At 33.9% G+C, this 22,752-nt stretch overlaps 1 protein-coding gene across 2 annotated transcripts in view; it reads right to left on the bottom strand.

The window, feature by feature from the left end:
* Nucleotides 1-8,270: 8,270 nt before the first annotated feature.
* LOC141712878 (phytyl ester synthase 1, chloroplastic-like) overlaps nucleotides 8,271-22,752 on the bottom strand; it is a 50,468-nt gene continuing 35,986 nt past the window's right edge. The window contains exons 9-13 of one of the 2 annotated variants that reach the window (XM_074515986.1): nucleotides 11,785-11,918; nucleotides 10,146-10,515; nucleotides 9,023-9,136; nucleotides 8,821-8,873; nucleotides 8,271-8,694 (exon numbers count right to left, since the gene is read on the bottom strand). In XM_074515986.1, the coding sequence (XP_074372087.1) occupies nucleotides 8,391-8,694; nucleotides 8,821-8,873; nucleotides 9,023-9,136; nucleotides 10,146-10,515; nucleotides 11,785-11,918 (975 nt within the window). In that variant the 3' untranslated portion in view covers nucleotides 8,271-8,390. The remainder of the gene's footprint in view (nucleotides 8,695-8,820; nucleotides 8,874-9,022; nucleotides 9,137-10,145; nucleotides 10,516-11,784; nucleotides 11,919-22,752) is intronic. The other variant, XR_012571714.1, reaches the window with a different exon arrangement.

Genomic DNA, 22,752 nt, shown 5'->3' on the forward strand with positions numbered 1-22,752 from the left:
ATATAAACCAAGTGTAGCAAGTAGAACAACTAACAAGACTAAGCAAACACATTTTCAGAGAAACATTTGTAAGCTGTATCCTGAAGCATTTCTCTGTAAGTTTAGTTGTTCATATTTGTAAGCAGCTGTGAGATATTCAGGCTTCACAGGTTTCTCACTCGATATATATATATATATATCTGGTGGATACATTCAAATCCACCAGAAAGTTTTAAAGACCTGAGTTTTTATTACTTTGTGTTTGATTTACTTAACTCTTTATTCCGCACTTTGCAAATCAAACAGTTAGATATAAATTGATTTAGAACCATTTTTCATAAATCTCAAAAAGAAGCCAGAATTACATTCAACCCCCCTTTTGTAATTCTTGTTGTATTATTAGGGAATAACAGTATTCCTACAGACAATGTGGTTGAAGCACCCACAACCAAAAAACTGGCTAAATTCATGAATTTCATAAACTATAGTGAAAATATTGACATGGCTAGGCCAAACAAGAAGAAACTGAGAAGGGAATGGTCATTTGTTTTCGACTCCATCATCAGGGCATTTACATACATAAAAACTGGCTATGACAACATTTCAAGTATAGTACAGAAGATGGTGTATTTTATGGCCTATAACAGACATCTTAATGTGGGAAGCTTGACCTTGGAGGAGCTAAGCACAAGGATCACTATGCCTTTGATAAGTAGGGGTAAGGCAATTTTCTTTCCTAGATTTATAATGTCCACTAAGTAGATGACATACATTTGCTAGACGGTGTAAATAGAAATAAAATAGGCATTTTTAAATAGGTGTCTAAAATTCTATTTGGACCAGCTCAATACAAAAAATCAGGTTAAGGTTAGGCTAAGTATCACTGACTTTATGTTGGAGAAATTTAGAACATATCCTTATCCTATGCCTGGCATGAGGAGCACTGCAATGCCTAGTTTAGCTATGTCACCTGGTCCTGCAGCAGCACAAATGCAGGAACACCCATAGGTGCCTACCACAAATGCAACCCTTTCTTCACAACCATTAGTTGGTTGTCAACCAACTGCTTCATCCTATCAAAAGGACGGAGTTAGTAAAAAGAAGAGGAAGCAACCAAACCTAGTAGTTGTTAGTGAGAGTGGTGAGGATCAAATAGAAACTGGGTCACCCTTGGTCAAAAAGCCAAAGAAGCAAAAGAAAGGTAAGTTGACCACTCAAATAAACACTTTTGTATCTTCTCAAAAAGATGCAGTTGTAACACATGGGTCTAAATAGACTCTAATGGCACCTTCTCAACAAGGTGTCACTGTTGAATCAAGCATTCTCCCCAATGCATCCTTTAATGAGTCTACACCCCCTCTTGAGCACTCTCAAGAGGGTGAAAGAAGTCAATTGGTTGGCACACACTTAGAGGGATCTTGAGCACTCTCAAGAGGGTGAAAGAAGTCAATTGGTTGGCACACACTTAGAGGGAACATTAATTGAAACTCCCTTATCTATTTAGGGGGAGTTGCCAACACTCATGCCTGAGCTCACAAATCTCATCTCTAAAATTTCTTTAAATTTTAATGAAGGGCTTGAATCATCTTCTCAAACCCTGCTAAAATCAAGTGAAATAGTTCATGAAACTGTGATCACCACTCAGGCACAATCAATAGATGGTGAGAGGCTACATGCTGAGGTAGACCTTGATGACACCATCACAAACAAATGGGTTTCATCAGTTTTTACTGAAGACCTTGTGAAAGTTTCCCATGCATCTTCATATGCTCAACAGTCTTCACATACTTGATAGGTTTGAGGGTAGTACTCTTGAGGGGGAGCTACTCAAATCCTCTCCAATTCAGTGGAGATTTCTTACGAAGAAACAACTCCCCTTATAACTCTAGCTGAAATTACTTTGACAATTGAAGTTAGGAGTTCAATTTCCAATGATCCAGCTATTGGAGAGGCAAGTAATCAAGCACATTCAAGTGCTAGTTCCCTGCAAAAGGAACAAGGGTTTGAGGCCATGGTACATGATAGTAACCTGGTCGAATCCCTTCCAATTTAAATAGAGGCTCACCTACCTAGTGAACAACACTATGGAAGGAAAGAGAGAGAGAGAGAGAGAGAGAGAGAGAGAGAGAGAGGGAGGGAGGGAAGGAGGGAGGGAGGGGGAGGGAGATTAGAATCTCGAGTTTAAAGGGCAGGGAAAGGAGAAACCTGTAAAGGGTTTGTGCTTGAGGGCATGATCAAGCTGATTGCACCATCTGAAACGATAAGACTTCCCTAATCTTCCAGGTATTGATTTTGCAATCAGACTCCGATTTTGAGCCCCGAAACTCCCTACAATTTGGCTCAGCACATTGTCTTCATTCTCTAGACCACGACCCCTTTACTCGCCCACCCCCACTCTTTTTACCCTCTCCTTCGCATTCTGAATCTTCTTCATCTTCCTCATCCATAACATCACGCATTTCCACTTTATTATTATTATTCTCCATGTTTGCTTTATTAATTTTTTAAGCTTAATTCAAGTCCCTCCAACACAACTACAACCTCCTCAAATATATAGGACCTCAATGTTTATAGTATATATTTTTATTTTTACAGTTTTATATAATTCTAATAGTATAAATAATTAATCTTAATATAAATAATAGATTATGTGATTTACTTTGTAATTAAATGTTAAAATGATTTTTTATATGATTACAATGGCATGGGTAGGGTTGTCAAAAGACTAATTTAGACAGGGGCTATCAAACGACTAATTGGGATCTGCCTGTATTCAGATTCGAATTTAAATTAAAAAATTTGTATTTGTATCCGTATCTGAATTCAAAAAAAAATTAAAAGATATTATTCATATCTGAATTCATTGATATGGATTTTGCTTCGTAGGTGCCATATTATGTATTCTCTCATGATAATAGTACTTGACCACTTTCAGAGTTGAAAAGGCTTCATGATGTCCTTAGAAAAGTCCTAATGAATTCTTTCATCAGTTCATTGATCTTGTGCTCTTTAGAGATGACCTTATGTTGAAGAATGAACAACTCAACAACGTTCACTTTTCTTGAACATTCTGGAAGATAGTCTCTTTGTACAAATGTCAGAAAAATTCACGTACATAATCAAACTTATCTTCAAAGCACTTGTAGATATGCATGTAATCCACTCATCCATAAGAATTATTCCGCGAAATCTATTGTGTTTGTTTATTTTATTTTAAAGTTTCATTTTCCGCTGCATTTTAAGATTTAAAATAAAGAACATACATTTACCCTCCTCTGTATGTACCTAGTGGACCTAACAAATTCCATGCCCTTTGTTTCTGTAAAGGAGAAAAAAAATCATCAACAAGTGTAATAGTTTAAGGTTGCTGATATAAGGAACATAACAAGACATCATTAATACCTTATATTTAAAGGCACTTGTTCTACATTTAAGTTCATCCCCTGAGATAGAGACAAAATGAGAGAGAGAGAGAGGGAGGAGGAGGAGGAGGGAAAACAAAGGAGATTGAAGTATAAATCCACAATTACACAAATTACAATCATGTAATGTGAAGGTTATATCTCAGAATTGAAACCAAATAAAGATTAAACCCAAACCAAAACATAAAAAAATAACAAAAAAACCTTGAACCGGATTTTTTTTGCCACCCGAATCAAAGCTTGAAACCTAGTTGAATATTTAAACTCCAATGAATTAGTCTCGTTCAACCTCTTGAGTTAAATTAGAGTGAGATTAAGAAGCAAGAGTAGCTAATTAGAGGGTGTGAAGGGAAAATAGAGATGAGTGAGGGAGACGAGAGATTGAGTGAGAAGATGACTGAGAGTGATGGAGAGGGACTAGGAAAGGGGAGAAAGAGAGGAAGAGATAAGCGAGAGTGTATTGATTCCCCCTTTCTTTTTTGTTCGAAAATTTCATTTGCCGCTCCGTGCAGAATTTAGCCTCCCCGCCAAAATTTTAGTTGTTTAGCCCAATTCATTTACTTTTTTTATTTTATAAGTATTACAAAATTTTACAATTCTACATTAAAATTATTAAAGAAATTCATTATGTAATGCTAAACTATTTATAAAATATAAATAGTTTATGTATTTGAGATACTTCTACTTTCTAAGAAAGTTTCATAAATTATTTTTTTAAATCAATTAATTTTAAAGATAACTTAATTTTTTATTGAATTTTTCAAAACAAATATAAATAATTTATGGCAACACGGTATTATGTGTTGCTATGGGTAACACCTTATAGAGCTATAAAAACATCCCTTTATATACATATGGTAACACCAAAATGACCGTGTTGTGGTAGGGACAAAATTTCATATCTAGTGCAATATCTAAGAAGGCAACACCAATGCCAAGAAGTTAAAATAGGTTATCTTTTGCATAGTATCAGCAGATGACTTTTTTATAGATGGAATCTCTGGAAGAGTAGCTAAAGCCATCATATTGGGCGTCTATTCTACAGTTCTCTTCAGTCTTGATGAAGACACTTTCCCCGTAGTCTCACTAGATGAACATGGGTCATATTTAAAAGGTTTCCAATCTGCATCTATGTCAGATCTCCTCTCCGCGGATGCATCCAGGGTTGTTTATCCCAGGGAGGAAGGTTTTGTACTATGAATAGCAGTGATAAAAGCACCCTCTCCTAACATATGTAAAGATAATTGTTTTAATAAATGAATGACAAGCACTGTGTCTGACATTTGGCCAGTGGATGTCCCTAACAATGCTTCATGAGTGTGTGCAACCTCACCTTGTGCATTAAGAATTATCGTTTGCGGTGGTGACACTTCTCAGAAATTATGGCTGACTAACGAATTTTAATAAACTCATCATGTTGAGAGGATGAATCTAATAACTATTTTTCTTGCATTTTCAACATGTGCATCCTTCTGAGAAGATGCAAAGGGGTCTGTAGTTGCCTCCAATATTGAACTATTTGATAAATGCCTAACTAAGATTCCTAAAAATTTCAATTAAATTTGGGGGTAACGGACTGTACCTTCTTTGAGTCATCCCTCCAAGATTTAAGGAAACACCCAACACTTAATTGAATCATTCACGGGTTGCAACAGGAGTGCATTAGAAAAAGTTCTTACATAATTTTTCGGGTCTTCAGTCCCATCAAATTCCTTTATGATGAGCATCTTGTGAAGGATTTTGAGGTATAAAATGCAATAGAAATTATAATTAAAATATCATAATTTTCGAATCTCACCGCAGGATCCATGCGAAAAATATATATTTAATTCATAGATCAAATTGTTTACATTAAGAAACTTTAAAAATTGGTTGACTAATGGCGATCCAAATCTTATTCAATCACCACACATCTCACTCTCACGATCTACGCTCTCTCAGTATTCACACGAATGCTTGAATGCAAGGATTGAATGTGTATTTGCACAAAATCATTTCTTCTTGCTCTCTTAATCTTCTCTCCTAGTTTCTAGGTTTGTTTTAATAAAAGTCTTGCATTCAAAATAAGTCACACAAGAGATATTATATAGTGTAGAAAAATAAATTATAACTCTTAACTAATTAAGAGTTATTATTAATTCGAAATTCCTATTTGTATTATAATTAAGTCCTACTTAATTATTTAACAAATAAATTTCATAATTAATAATATTAACTTTGAATCTCACTATTTATCTAATTAATTAAGTCAAATCTTAATTAATATTATAAATAATTTGAATTACCTTAATTTAATTAATTTAAATTCAATTTAAATTAAATAATCTTTCAAGTATTCTATGTGTGTGACCCTATAGGTTATTATTACGTTGACAATGAATTTTAAATCTAATTTAAAATCGTAAACAATGAGCAGCATCTAGTAATACATCATTGCTACCCAAGTAATAATAATTAAATCTGTGATCGATTAAACCTTTCGAGAATACTGTATAATATAATTCCTTTAACCACATGTTATAGATTAAACTAGAGGCATATAACGTGTCATCCTCATCATAGTATAATCCAGGTTTCCTTGATCAATGAGTAGACTATCGCATCAGATCAATATTTGAGCGTGGCCACACATTTCACATTTCTCATACGATTCATAATATACCCGAAATACACTTTTATCATTACCCGATCAAAGATAATTTTTAATGTAATTGAAGTACATTAATTCTTGTATAAAAGTATAATGATTTCAAGTCTAAGGATCACACATTTCACATTTGGTCTATCTAGCATCATGTACATTTACTCTGCCCGTGTTTTTAACTTTAGTATCACTATACCTATAATCAATGAGATGTGATCATTATTCAACAAACACGCCAATCTTAATGCATTATTATTTTCACTTAATAATAATAATAATCCGCTAGGGACCTTTAGGAATATTGATATTATCTCATAATCTCATTTTTAAGTCACGTACTTAGAGATATAGAATTCATACCATATTTTAAGGATATTTCGTTAATCCAATATTTATATCACAGTAAATTAAGACATAATAAAATTTAAAGAGAATAATTGATAGAACATAACCATTAATAATCCAAATTTCTTAAACTAAAACCTTATAGTGTTTTCTCTAGGGCACAAACACTAACATCTTGAACTTTCTTGTGATAGGGGCATTCATGATCTCCACTATAAAAGGCGGCGTTGGATTATCAGGATCTTTGAAGGGAAATAATTCAAATCATCCCTAGGAGTTTCCACTTTCCTTCTCCTCTGAGTTTCATCCAAGTCAACGATGGGTGCCTCCCCTTGTCTTTCTAGCCCTGTTAGGCCTTGTTGGTCGCTCGACCTTCCTAGTCTCCAAATCTCACTTAAGTTTTTGAATCTCCACTTCATGAGAGCAAATCCCTTCATCCAGAGTTTGTGATTTTATTCCCTCCATTTCTTGCAAATACGGGTGTCTTCCTCCTACGGGATCTTTGCTTCTACAATTTCTCATTTAATGTGCATCTTTATCAGTTGATTGCTCGCTGTTCTTGGTATAGGGACCAGAGAAAACATGTTCTTCATTAGTTTGACCCAAGCCCCTGATGTAATTGGGGTTGTTCTGGGGTTGTGGTTGTGGTGGTGGCAGTAGCCTGCTTCCTCCAACCTCAAGTGCACTGGCATAATATATATGGGATTTTCTGTTCCAGTATTCACTACCTTCAACATCACAAAACCCGCAGATTGTGTTTCCATCGGTACATTCATCATCGGGTTTTAGGAATTCGTCTTTAGATTCGAGATTTCATGAGATCCGCTTGGCGGTGGATAGGTGGAGATTAACACCCTTGAAAGATCTGACCCTTGAGTGTTGTACGTCGAGTGCACCGGAATCTCAATAGTGGATGAGAAAACATGAGTAGTTCCAGCCGGAGTTTCACCGAATCCATCATTTCTGCTTCGTGTGTTCATCATGGTTGATGTCTTCGTCCCACAGCTGGTGCCAAATGTTATGGATAAAAAATTTGCGGTGTAATTAAATTTTAGGGTTCGTGAGCTCAAGGCCTTAATGAATGCTCTCGTGTTTTGTGACTTAATTCTTCATTTATAAGATTCCTACGTAACTTTCTATACGCCAAGAATCAAGTTAAAAAATGTAGTTCTGAATGGAGGGTGATACCCCTTATATAAGTGTTGAGAGTCTCTGAATTGGAATAAGATTGGGAAACTTGGTGGGAAAGTCTTAGATTTTGATTGGACTTTGGAGTCCTACAATGTAAGAAGTAGTTTCCTTGTCAACTGAGGTGCCTTGAGGTTACTTCTCACAAAATTATATCCGCAACCGGATACTCTTTATGGGTTGTTATTAAACCCCATTTATTAAATACAAAACTAATAAATAGTTAAGATTTTAGGGCCTCAATATTTAATTTGTCTTACCCTTACCAAATCAGATCTAATTAATGCAATATTAATTATGCAATTAGGGTTGCTTTTAACCTATATCACCTAAGCCGCATAAAAAATGGAATTTAAAGCCAATGTAGATACTTACTTGAATTTTGACGGTCACTACATTCATGTCTATATATTATGTTATTAAATTAATTTTAAATAAGTTAAAATCAGAAAGTAAAGTAGATTATGTTAAATTAAACTTATGTTTAGTTAAACAAATAAAAAAGTCATTTTTCTTTGATTTAGGAGTTGTAGATTTAGGGTAATGAAAATATGTGATAACTACTCTCTTGTAATATGGTAGTGACTTAATAGTGTATAACAATGTATGCAAAGATTTAATCTTATGTTGTGCCCGAACTGGAATTAACATAATATAAATGATATAGGTATACTCAATCAGGTTTGCAAAGATACGATAAAAATAAGTTATTGAATAAATTCTATTATAATACAATTCAAATGTCTAATATAGTATGTATTGTTAATTTTGATTTTCTTCACCAATAAATATCGTAACAAAGAAGTTTGAACTTATGGATCAAATGATGGTACATTATAATCTTTGGAAGCGGAAAATGCACGATATAATGTTCTTTCTAGCAAACCTCTATATGGATCTTCCTCTCTCTTCTTTAAGAGATACGATATAGATTGTTCGACCTCTGACTTTATTTGCATGTAAAAGCGTTTTCTATATTCACTTTCTTCCAGCAAAAAAGCCTTTCCTTTTGTTTCGATTGGCTTTCCAAATAGAAAGTAATACCTACCTGGTATCTTGGGATAAATGTTCGGAAAAAAGAGATTTTCATACGAAACTTCCCCATCCTTTTCACTCCTGTGAATAAACTATATATTAAATTTTTTTGAAATAAAATATAAACTATTATATATATATTGTTATTCATATTTACAAGATCAATTATGTTTATAAAAAATAAGTATGCAAGTAGTTGTTATTTACCTAAATTTTATAGAATTGTGAGTCTTCGTTTGTTCATTATCATGAGGAAGCAACTGCAAGTATTAAAGGGAGTACAACATTAAAAATACAACTTTGTTTGATATATAATATGGACTAAACCCCCGATATTATATAGTTTAATGAATAATGTAAAACAAGTAGTAATATGCATTAAAAACTTATTTAGGATATAGATTCTTACTTCCACCATGTCATCTTCACCCACAACTCCAAATGGTATGATCGTGACCCCAAATTTGGCTGCAATTCTCACAAACTCTGGTTTGTCAGGCCAAAATAGTTTATGATGTTCACCCTAAATAAGTGAAAGTATAAATAAGATTCTTGATACGCAATGGTATGATGAGATGTAGAAAAATTAAAGAATAAAATTTGGTGTATGTTCACCAAAACTAATATATTCATACAATAAGTTTACTGCTAATGAACATTAAACTAATATATATATATATAAATATATAAATATATAAATATATAAATATATATATATATACACACATATATAAATAACCACATATCGAAAAGTATTACATGGTAAAATTTAAGAAACATACATCGTGGATGTACACTTAGAAATATTCTCTTATAACATCATATTTCACAAAATGCACACACCTTTTCACATAAGATAGAAGTTACATATTTTTAAGTTCAACATACATTACCACAAATCAAAGATACCACCAAAATATCTTATAGTTAATATCTTATTCTTCTCTATATTAGGATAAAAATCAATAATGAGTTCAGTTTAATAAAAAAGTAAAAATGTTTTTCAAATAAAGTAGTATTTGAAAAATAGACTAAAATAAATTATTATAATACTAAGAATTTAATTATTCCCGATATTAAGAAGACCACGTATGATTATTATATTTAAATAAATTAACATATATAATTTGAATCATTCTCATATGACACATGCATGTTTAATCAATTACAAAGTTTGCATTTGATGCAAATGATTTAGAAACACTTTTATATGGAATACATCTATCTTAATTATCAACATATATTCTGATAAACAAAATAGTTGTTCATAAATTATTGAATATTGCATCATTATTTTAAATTATAGTGCTTTATAAACAAAAATAAAATTTGTCTGCTATGGTACAATCATTTTTAGGTTTATTTCAAATAGAAAATTATGTTAAGGTTAAGTTATATAGTTGTTTATTACAGTGATAATTAGAATGACATTCTAAAAAAGCAATCATATAATAACTACATAAATTGACGGATGATTAGAGGGTCATAAAAGTAGAGAATAAATAAATCGGACCAGGGAAACATGAAAAAACCTTACGACGAAGTGCCTCTCGTATGCCACCGGGATAAAGAAGTACATGTGACTTATTTGAAAATAACTTGCAAATGTTTCTTGTAGTTACAGGCAACGCACCAAAGACTTTCAACGTATCTAAAATGGAAAACAATTTGGAAGTGTCTTCAAACCTTGAGCTAAAAATCTCGCGATAAGCCATACCATGAACCATTATATTCTTCTCTCTCAAGAATTCTTGAACCAGTGAACTAATTTCAGTTCCAAGCAGCATATGAGAGCCAACTAATAGAATCGGGCCTTCTCTAGGAACCCCGTCAAGACCTCTCACTATATTTCCATTTTCCAGAGTTGAGAACATTGCAGGACTAGTAATGTGCCGAACAATTCTGCATGTAATGTAGCATTATAACAAGATTCACGTTATCTTAAACTTCAAGCCATTGAATTAGAAATTTGTACATGTTTCTCCTTAATTTTGAATAAATTTAACTATTTTAGGCACTTGTATCATTTTTTAGTATTTTCAAAATATTCTTTAAAACATCTTTAACAAATTATTGACTACGTAATTTACAGAAACTTATCATCAAGTACATAAAAATCAGATGAAACTAAAGCAAATAAAATATAAAGAGACATGTTCTTAAACATATAAGGATCGGGTTTTCACATTTAGGTGTATGAGAGTATTATACTAAAATAAAATATGAATCTCACCTCTTAAATTACATATAGTGTCAACTCAAAAAACTATGCAATATTTAATACATTGGCGATGATTTTACCTAAATTTGTGATAGAATAATTTATACATCATCATAGTATCTAATAACCACTAATAGTTCCTATATTTAATATAAAAAAATTAATACATGGTTATTGACATATGCATATTTTTGAGGGATAAACTCTTCATCGAAGTTTCAAAAGTAAATACATAAAGATATAAGGCGATTTTTATCATTTTTAGATTTTTGAGATGTGGCATGTTTTCGAGGTTATTCCAAATTACACGTTTTTTTTGCTAAATCTAAATTACACGTTTACTTGCAAAGACCTAAATCATTATAATCATCTAAAAATAATAATGCGCTTAAGTAACTTACTCGACATCTCAAAATTAATTAATACAAAAACACATAATTTATGATTTCGATGCCCAAAATATATTTTTTAGGTTTAATATAACATATCCAAGTCTCAACTATTTGAGGGATAAACTTTTCATCGAAGTTTCAAAAGTAAACACATAAAGATGGAAGGCAATATTTATCATTTTTAGATTTTTGAGATGTGGCATGTTTTCGAGGTTGTTCCAAATTACAAGTTTTTTTTGCTAAATCTAAATTACATGTTTACTTGCAAAGATCAAAATCATTATAGTCATCTAAAAATAATAATGCACTTATGTAACTTACTCGACATCTCAAAATTAACTAATACAAAAATACATAATTTATGATTTCGATGCAAATGTTAGCCAAATTATATTTTTTAGGTTTAATATAACATATCCAAGTCTCAACTATTTAAAGAAAATTATTCAACAAAAAATTATTTTATCAAGTACTATATAATTTAGAACTTACCAAAAAATAATTAATTACTTCACATTATGTTTAGTAAAGTACTTCACATGATAGGATTAGATTTACCCGTAAGTTTTAAAGAATGTATAATTGTATTCAGAGATGCTAGGAGGCAAAAAATCTGAAACCCAGTCCTTCCTCCTTGATCGACGGTATTTGCATGTACCCTTAATAATTGTCAGTAAATTGATGTCATCTTCCTGCATATATATGTAGATTAAATTTATTGGTGATGTGATATTTAATAATTGCTTATTATGATTTTCTAATACGGGAAAAATGTACAAAGAGGTGAAATAAATTATTTTATGCATACATAATATTTTGAGCCATTTATCTCCTAATTAAGTTTATTAATATGTAGTATTTATAAAAAGAAATGAATATGATGGCAATTTATTAAAGTTGATTTTCAAGTATATAAAACATATTTTTGCAAGAAGTGAAAAAGAGAATGGGATACATACTTTCCCGATTGATACTATCGATTTAATTTATGTAAATATGATTATGATCTCTTAATCAAATATAAAAATGAATGTTAAACATTTTAGTTTGATAATATTAGAAATACTATCATTTGACACTTTTAAGTGCACCTCATGTAAATACTGAAAGTGGGCATTTAGATATTCTTTATTTTTGATAACTATGTTATTGTGCATATGTTGTGTACTTGATGATTTCATAAACAAAACATCTAAGTGGATTTTACTTGGTGAAATAATGTAGCACTCGACGGATAAGAATTATAGTCCCGACGGATAACTCATTATAGTCCCGACGGATGTTAACTTATTATCCATCGAGTGAGTAGCTTATGTAATAATAAGTCTGTAGCACAGTTCTGTATACATCTTTGTATAAATTCTGTAGTAGCCTATAAGTCATGTTGACTTTAACTAGATATGCAGAATAGGTTGATTAATTATATATAAATGATGTCTTGTAATTCTGCATAAGTGAAATGAAGTCAAGTGCCAAAATAGCTACCGACGGATGATTAACAAAACCATCGACGGATGATCAAATGACTATCAACGGATGTTTAATATAGCGGTCGACGGATGATCAATGAAGCCATCAACGGATGCTCAGAAAGTCGATGGATGATCATATATCCAACAGATGTTCATAGAATCCAACGGATGATCATGTAAAGAATTCAAACAGCAGTTTAACAGTGAAAGCTGAGCACAGCCGTCGAGATGTATACAAATCTACTGTAGAAGCCCATTAACTGGGTAATAGAGGATGAAAAGCAGCAAAGCTTAAGACTGATAGTTTTTTATATTTATTCAGTCTTTTTGACTTTGTAATCTAGGTAATATATAAACCAAGAACGTAGTAAATAGAATGTCAAGAGAGCTGAGACACACAAAAACAGAGAAATCTTTGTAAGCAGAATTATTAGCATTTCCCTGTATTCTCAGCAATTGAATTTGTAAGTAGTTGTGAGCATTCCTGCACATAGAGTCCTCTCGATATATAATATATATCTCTGGTGGAATTATTTAAATCCACCAGAAAGTTTTTAAAGACTCTTGTTTTTAATTACTTATGTTTTGATTCAATTAAGTTTCTATTCCGCATCGTGCAAATCAAAACATTATATCTATATTCGAGTTGAACATTTTTATTTCGAGAAAAAGGTTCAAGAATTCCATTCAACCCCCCTTTTGTAATTCTTGCTATATTGTTAAGGGACTAACATTTGGTATCAGAGCTAGCTCTTAATCTATAAAGAGTTTAAAGATCAAAATAATTCAGCAAGATGAACAAGAAAGACGTTGGAGTCAAGATTCCTTTTCTTGATAAAGATAATTACCATCATTGGAAGGTAAAGATGCATCTTCATATGCTTTCTCAAGATGAGGCCTATGTGGACTGCATAGAAAGAGGTCCTCATGTTCCAATGAGAGCTGCAACAGAAAACGAGCCATCTGTTCCCGAACCAAGGCATGAATGGTCTGATCCTGACATTGAACAAGTCAGGAAGGATAAAAAGGCCATGAACATTCAGTTCAATGGAGTTGATGCAGACATGTTTGACAACATTATAAACTGCAAAACTGCCAAGGAAGTCTGGGATACTATACAGATAATCTGTGATGGCACTGAGCAAGTTAGAGAAAATAAAATGCAGCTCTTGATTCAGCAATATGAGCATTTTCACAATGAGGAAAGTGAGTCACTCACTGATATCTTAAGTAGATTCCAAAAACTACTAAATGCTCTTAAGTTGCATGAAAGAGCCTATCAGACTAAAGACTCTAATCTGAAATTCCTTAGATCTCTTCCAAAGGAATGGAAACCAATGACAGTCTCATTGAGAAACTCACAAGATTATAAAGAGTTTACTTTGGAGAGACTGTATAGCATCCTTAAGACCTATGAGCTTGAGATAGAGCAGGATGAAAGGATGGAGAGAGGAAAGAAGAAAGGAGGATTCATTGCACTAGTTGCTGATTTGGAAAAGGAGAAGGAAGTGAAGATGGAAGCTGTAGAATTAACTTCAAAGGTCTGTGAGAATAAGGGCAAGGGGCTTGCAGTAGAAAGTGAAGATTCATTGAGCCAAGATGACATGGAGGACATTGATGAGCACCTAGCATTTCTTTCCAGGAGATTTGCCAAGCTCAAGTTCAAAAAGAACTTTGGAGCAGCCAAGCCAAATAGAAACATGGTGGATAAGTCAAAATTCAAATAGTTTTAAATGTGGCTTGGCAGGGCATTTTGCAAATGAGTGTAGAAAGTCAGATTACAGTAAGAAGAGGTTTGAGTCTGTGGATTATTAGCAAAAATACTTTGATCTACTCAAATAAAAGGAAAGGGCTTTTATTACACAAGAGAATGACTGGGTAGCAGATGGTTTGGATGAAGATGAAGATGTCAGCTATGTCAATCTAGCCCTAATGGCCAAGTCTGATGAAATAGAGACAAGTTCCTCAAGCAATCAGGTAATCATTATAAACCTTGCACATTTATCTAAAGCTGAGTGTAATGATGCAATAAATGACATGTCTACTGAATTGTATCATTTGCGTGTTACACTTAAGTCTCTTACTGAAGAAAATGCTAAAATCAAAGAAAACAACTTGTTTTTAAGTGAGAGGAATAATGTGCTTGAGTCTCAGTTTGTTGAGTTTGAGAAACTAAAAATTGAGTGTAAGATTGTCAATGAGGAATTAACTGAGTCCTTGAAAAAGGAAGAGATTTTAAAGAAGCAGCTCGAGCGTGAACAAGAGGTGATTAAAGCATGGAAAACATCCAGGGATCCATGCTCAAATCACCAAAGTTCAAGGAATTGAGTCTTTGAAAGGCATATGTCATAGCCTATTCGTTTATTCGAGGATTTAACTCAACTCAAATAAGAATGTAATAAGTAAATAGTGGATCTATCATCAGAGAGATCTCTCAAAGTAACATCTGTCAAATGATAAAGAAACATTGTTCATCTGCAGACTTGAAGATTCAATGGAAGAAGTTCAAGAATTTGATCATGCCTCAGAGATATAAATCAAGATCGTGGATTTAATCAAGTGACAGAGATCTCGTCAGGGTATCATTTATTACAAGGATTTAATCAGAGTATCAAACTCAAGACATGAAGAAACGTCATGGAAGTTAGTCACTCATGAACCAGACAGTACATCGAGTGTCAGCATTGAAGTGGCGGAATTGATTCATAAGTCTCAGTGATTTTCAGAAGATTGTCAGAAGAATGGATGCTGCTCAGGGTTAGTATTAATTCTCTATTAATTAATTAAGTCATATAATTTAATTAAGAAAATAAATTATATCTGCAAAGATTAATTTATTGATTAATTGAATTAAATTGATTAATTAATTTAGAATTAATATTGAGGATTTACAAGATTTTAATTGGTTTAAAATCTGCTTAAATTCAAAACAAGACAATTCATTTGAACTAGTATGACAATCGGTATGACAATTGATAGTCATACCGAAAGTCATGCCAATACATTTAATTGTCTTATTAGAATTTCTGTTTAGATTAAAATCTGTTATTAATTCAGCAAGACAATTTATTTGAACTAATATGACAATCGGTATGACAATCAATAGTCATACCGAAAGTCTTGCTAGTTCATTTTGATTGTCTTGCTAGTTGTAAATATTGTCATACCGAAAGTCTTGCTGGCCAAAGAGATTGTCATGCCAGTACATTTTTCAGTTCGGTGTTTGATAAAAGCAGCAGAAGACTTTTATTGATCAACACTTACAGAATCCAATCAAACAGAACACACAAGAGAAAAAGGAGCAGAAAACAAAAGCATAACATTTTATTTTTCATCTGCTTTTCTTCAAGATTAAATTTCTAGATTGTAAAGTTAAATCCAATCAACTAGAAATATTTATCTTGTTCTTGTGTATCAATCTAGCGGATTAAAATCCCTAGAACTTAATCTCAAATCGCATTTAGCATTTGATCTTTTAATTACAAAAATAGAAAAAGTTCATGTCGAATTTATTCTAGATTTGTAATAATTAATTTGAGATTAATCCCTTGTAACCGATACCGTAGTTGTAACACCTTTCAAGTTTAATAAAAGTTTTATTTAACTTGAATTTTGTTTCACAATTTTATTCCGCATTTTATTCGATTAAACGGTATTGTTTGCATTCAACCCCCCTTCTACAAACAAATTGGGACCTAACAGTCTTTTTGTGATGAAGCCTGGAAAAAGAATAAAGAGAAACTAGAACCTATTTTGGTAGATGGTTTGCTGACAGATGTAGACTCGACGGATGATGAGGACTATACGTCGGATAATAAAAAGTGTTATCCGTCGAAAGATGAAAATCCTCATCCGTCGGCTGTGAGCAAGCCCATTAGCAAAGCCAAACTAATCAAGCTAAATGAGAAGTATGGGTCTGTTTCCAAGAACTTTGTTTCAGGAGAGTCAAGTCAAGCTAAGAAAGGGAAAAAGGCTAATGTTCGTCACATGACTGTCAAACAATTAAGTGACAGACTTGAGAAAATTGAGGTAAAAACAGAGACTAAAAGGAAAAACAATAGGAATGGTAAAGTAGGGATTAACAAACACAATAACTACACACCTGATAAATATGCTCCTAGAAAAATTTGTGTCAAGTGTGGTAGTGTAAATCATTTGTCTGTTAATTGCAAATCTGTCATGCCTACTCCCATGTATGTTCAGTCTCAATTTCCTAACATGAATGCAATGCCTCCCATGCCTATTAATGCTATGCCTACACTAAACATGAATGCACAGTTTGCTAATATGCCATTTGCACCTAATCCATATTATGCTGCATACAGTATGCCTCAAATGCCATTTAGCATGCCCTACTGGGATAACATGTTTACACCAAGCATGCCATTTCCTGGTAGCCATAATATGCATGATAATTCTGTTGCATTAAATGGTTTCAAAGGCCCAACCCAAATGACTAAGGAAGAATCTGAAATTCCTAAGTCAAATGAGTTAAGACCTAAGAAACAAAAGAAGAAATCTAACAAGGCAGGACCCAAGGAAACTTGGGTACCAAAATCAACTTGATTTGATTTTGATGTGTGCAGGGAAACAGAAGGAATCTTTGATACTTGGATAGTGGTTGTTCAAGACACATGACTGGTGATTCTACCCTGCTCACAGAGTTTAAGGAGAAAGCTGGCCCAAGTATTACTTTTGGAGATGACAGCAAGGGTTATACTATGGGATATGGCTTGATTTCAAAGGACAATGTCATCATAGAGGAGGTTGCCTTAGTGGATGGTCTCAAACACAATCTGTTGAGTATCAGCCAGCTTTGTGACAAAGGCAATTCAGTAACCTTCAACAAAGAAGCCTGTGTTGTGACTAATAGTCAAAGCAACAAAGTGGTTCTCACTGGTGTGAGGAGAGGAAATGTGTACCTAGCTGACTTCAACTCAACTAAAGCAGAATCTGTAACTTGTCTTCTCAGTAAAGCAAGTCAAGATGAAAGTTGGCTATGGCACAAAAAGTTATCCCATTTAAACTTCAAGACCATGAATGAGCTGGTAAAGAAAGAACTAGTAAGAGGCATTCCTCTAGTGGAGTTTACAAAGGATGGACTGCGTGATGCCTGCCAAAAAGGGAAGCAGATTAAAACATCATTCAGGAAGAAACTTGATTCAGCAATTGAAGAGCCTTTGCAACTGCTTCACATGGATCTGTTTGGACCAGTCAATGTATTGTCAATCTCAAGAAAAAGATTTTGCCTAGTAATTGTAGATGATTTCTCAAAGTTCTCTTGGACATATTTTCTGAAGTCTAAAGATGAGGCTAGTGAAATCATCATCAATCACATAAGGCAAGTCAACAATCATCCTGATTTCAAAGTTAGAAGAATCAGGAGTGACAATGAAACTGAGTTTAAGAACTCTGTCATGAGAGCATTTTGTGAATAAAATGGGATCTTTCATGAGTTTTCAGCAGCAAGGACTCCACAACAGAATGGAGTAGTGGAAAGGAAGAACAGATCACTTATTGAAGCTGCAAGGACAATGCTTGAAGAATCTAAACTACCAACATATTTCTGGGCTGAAGCTGTAAATACTGCATGCTACACTCAGAACATTTCTCTGATTAATCAAGCAAGATGCATGACTCCCTATTAATTGTTCAAGAACAAGAAGCCAACTATAAACTTTCTTCATGTCTTTGGCTGCAAATGCTATATTCTGAGAAATCAAACTGATCAACATGGGAAGTTTGATGCTAAAGCAGATGAAGGAATTTTTATTGGATATGCTGTTGGTAAAGCATATAGAGTCTACAATCTAAGAACCAACATTGTTGTAGAATCTATACATGTTGTGTTTGATGATAAAAAGATTGAAGGACTGGAAGATGGAGATTACCATGAGAGCCTCAAATTTGATAATGTTGAGATGGTTAGTGATGACAGTGATGATGAGAGTGATCAAGAAACAGTGTCTAAGGATAATGTAGACAAATCTACCACCAATGAAGCACTAAAACTCAACATCCATCGAGTTGCATAATGCTTCATCCGTCGGAAGGCAATCTGTGTTATCCGTCGGAAGACAACCTGCCTCATCCGTCGGTACTCAAAATTCACCATCCGTCGGGTTATCAAAAGGAGCAGGAGGTCAAGACAGATTACCTACAGAAAATTCTCCCTTCTTAAATCAAAGATCCACAAACTCAGGGGGAGTTTCAAGCAATCAAAACTCAATCACACACCAAGACAATCATGAGGCCTCTTCATCTAGAGCTAATCTACCTCAACAAAGGAAATGGACTAAAAGATCACCCCTTTGAACTTATCATTGGTGATATTTCTTCTAGAGTTCAAACAAGGAGAGCAACTCAGGAAGAATGTCTATACAGCAGCTTTCTGTCAAAGGAAGAACCAAAGAAGGTAGAAGAACCTTTGTTAGATCCTGATTGGATTTTAGCTATGCAGGAGGAGCTAAACCAATTTGAAAGGAATAAAGTATGGAAGCTGGTACCCAAGCTTAAAAGAAAGAATCCAATAGACACCAAGTGGGTATTCAGAAACAAGATGAATGAAAATGGCATAGTAGTCAGGAACAAAGCTAGATTGGTTGTTAAGGGCTATTGTCAGCAAGAGGGAATAGATTTTGATGAAACATTTGCTCCTGTTACAAGACTTGAAGCCATCAGAATCTTCTTAGCCTATGCAGCCCATGCCAATTTCAAGGTCTATCAAATGGATGTTAAAAGTGCCTTTCTAAATGGAGATTTGGAGGAAGAAGTGTATGTTAGTCAACCTCCTGGTTTTGTAGATCCAAATTTTCCAGAATATGTCTATTATCTACTGAAAGCACTTATGGACTGAAGCAAGCACCTAGAGCCTGGTATGATACTTTATCAAAGTTCCTTTTGGAAAATCACTTCACAAGAGGTACTGTAGATAAAACTTTATTTTTCAAAAATGTTAATGGCTCTAGCATACTTGTTCAAATTTATGTAGATGATATTATTTTTGGTTCTACAGATGAGAAACTTTGCAAAAAGTTTGCCAAATTGATGCAAAGTAAGTATGAAATGAGTATGATGGGAGAACTGACTTACTTTCTTGGTTTACAAGTTAAGCAAGTTGGTGATGGAATATTCATTAGTCAAACTAAATATATTTTTGATCTTTTAAAGAAGTTTGATCTAATGGATTGCACATCTGTAAAAACTCCCATGGCCACTGCAACTAAGCTTGAATTAAACACTACTGAAAAGTCTGTGGATATTTCAAGTTATAGAGGCATGGTTGGCTCACTTCTGTACTTAACAGCTAGTAGGCCAGATATAATGTTTGCTACATGTTTGTGTGCTAGATTTCAGGCTGATCCTAGAGAATCTCACTTGATAGCTATTAAGAGAATTTTCAGATATCTCAAGGGAACACCAAAACTTGGCATTTGGTACCCTAGAGGTTCTGGTTTTGATCTAACTGGTTATTCAGATGCAGATTATGCAGGTTGTAGAATTGACAGAAAGAGCACAACAGGAACCTGTCAATTTGTAGAAAACAAGCTTGTGTCCTGGTTCAGTAAAAAGCAAAATTCAGTTTCTACTTCTACAGCTGAAGCTGAATATATTGTTGCTGCCAGTTGCTGTGCACAGATTTTATGGATGAAAAATCAATTGCTAGACTATGGTTTGCAAGTTGAGAGGATTTCTATTTTCTGTGATAACACAAGTGCAATTGCTATCACTAAAAATCCAGTGCAACATTCAAGGACAAAGCACATAGACATCAAGTACCATTTCATAAGGGAACATGTGATGAATGGTACTGTGGAATTACATTTTGTTCCCAGTGAGAAGTAACTTGCAGATATCTTTACCAAGCCACTGGATGAATCCGCCTTTTCAAGGTTGGTAAGTGAGTTAGGTATGCTTAATTACTCTTAATTTATCTGAGTTATTTTGCAAGTTGAAAAGTAGCCAGAAATGTAGCTGATTTTTAAGTCTTGGATGAAATTTTGGCTAAGTCAAAATTTGCATCTCGACGGATGACCCTTATCCATCGAGTTTCGTCATTCGTCGATATACTATTTGCCAATAAAAATCAATTACCTTTCTGGAATCTTTTAAAACTCGACGGATAACAGTTTATCCTCATCCGTCGAATTGTCTAAATCTCAGCCGTTAATTCCCTGAACATTATCCATCGAGTATACTTACAGTTTGTAAGCATTACACGACGGATAATGGGTGGAATTTTTACAGTTTATTTTTAAACGGCTATTTTAGGCAATTTCTATTGGTTAATTTATTCTTCTTTATTATTTTATTCGTTGTTTTTGAGATAGTATAAAAGCTTATTTCATTCCAATTATTTTCTTTTATCATTCTCAAATTCAACTGCTTCTATTTCTTTGTCTCTCAAGCAAATCTTTTCTTTCTCTCTTCAAGCTTTCTTTCTCTAACAATGGCACATGTAGTAAAGATTATGTCTCAAAATGGGTTCATTTATGAGAAGAACAACTTCACTGGTTTGGTCAATAAGGGTATTCAGCAATCAGAAGACTATCACAAGATGATGGACTTTGTGAAGAACTGCAAGTTAAATTATGCCATGCTGGAATCACCCATAATTTTCTATGAAGTTGTTGAAGAGATGTGGACCACTGCAATCTACAACTCTACTGACAAGACCATCACTCTAACCATCAAAGGTAACGAATTCTGTATCAATAGTGATGTGATAAAAGCATGTTTCAAAATTCCTGATAATAATGTGACTTCACCACACACTGACACAGATCTTATCAATATGCTTAACTCCATGCATTATGCACTTCCTACTATTAAACTAAGTGATATTAGAAGAATGGGTCTTAGGAAGGAGTGGAGTTTCATGTGTGATATAGTTACTAAAGTGTTCTCTGGAAAAGTCAGTAATTTTGATTCTGTGAACATTTCCATGCTTAACATGCTATACATGCTAGTCACAGATAAATTTTACAATTTCAGTGACCTTGTCTTAATTGAGTTAGGTTTTAAACTAGGTGAGTTAACTAAAAGAGGAAAGAATGTGTATTATGCTAGATTTTTTATGTTATTGGCTAACCATTTATGTCAAGAAATTGTGCTTGAGAACCCAAACAACAAACTGGCTTGTTGGGTTCAAGGGAGAAGACTCATTGCAGACTTGAACAGAGCCAACCATCACAGGGATGTGCCAATGTTCTACTTTCCTGTAATGCAGGCACCTCAGGTAAGTGAGGTAAGTTCATCCATCCCTTCAACTATTCCAACCCCCTCAATTTCTTTGAGTTCAGGAGCAGCTATGGCAACTGTGACAATGACCAAACAGTTGCCTACCAAAGCTGCCAAAACAACTGTTATTTCTAAATCCAAATCAAAGAAAACCCCCTCTGGTATCTCTAAAAAGGTACCAGTTGAAAAATCCACCAAAGCCAAAGAGGGGAGTGTGAAGGAGGGTAAGTTAGGTGAGGGAAGGGGTGAACATCAAAGAAACCCCAAGGATAAGGTTGGAGAGTTGAGTGAATCCCAGCCTAGCCACACTGCAGTTTCTCAGTAAACTGCAGTGCTTAAAAAGGACAAAAGCTCACTTCTAGCTGCATCCTCCCAAAAGGATGTAGTTATTGAACAAAGCTCTCAGCCAATAGCACAGGCCAAAAGGGTTAGGGACACAAGCTCACCCCAAACTTACACAAGAAAGAAGAAATCCAAAACCACTGGGGATGCACAGGGCACACACACAGTGCAAACTAGTGCTAAAGACACAGTCCCTGTATTTTCTCAAATTCAGTTTGATGTGGCTCCAATAAATGTGGAGTCACAGCCAAAATCTCTAATAATAGAAGCATCTGAAACACCATACTCACCAACAAACTCTCTGGAAGTGGATATGATAAACACTTCAATTCCTGATTCCCCTTCTTTAACTCTGTTGGGGAAGCCAAAATCTAGTGCAAGTGAGCATCATCTTTTAGATGATTTGTTGGCTCACTTGCCAATTCTTTCAGATTCTGTTGTGACATCTGTGCCTCAAATATCTTCAATCAAC

The sequence above is a fragment of the Apium graveolens genome, chromosome 3, assembly GCF_009905375.1.
Source record: "Apium graveolens cultivar Ventura chromosome 3, ASM990537v1, whole genome shotgun sequence".
Lineage (NCBI taxonomy): Eukaryota > Viridiplantae > Streptophyta > Magnoliopsida > Apiales > Apiaceae > Apium > Apium graveolens.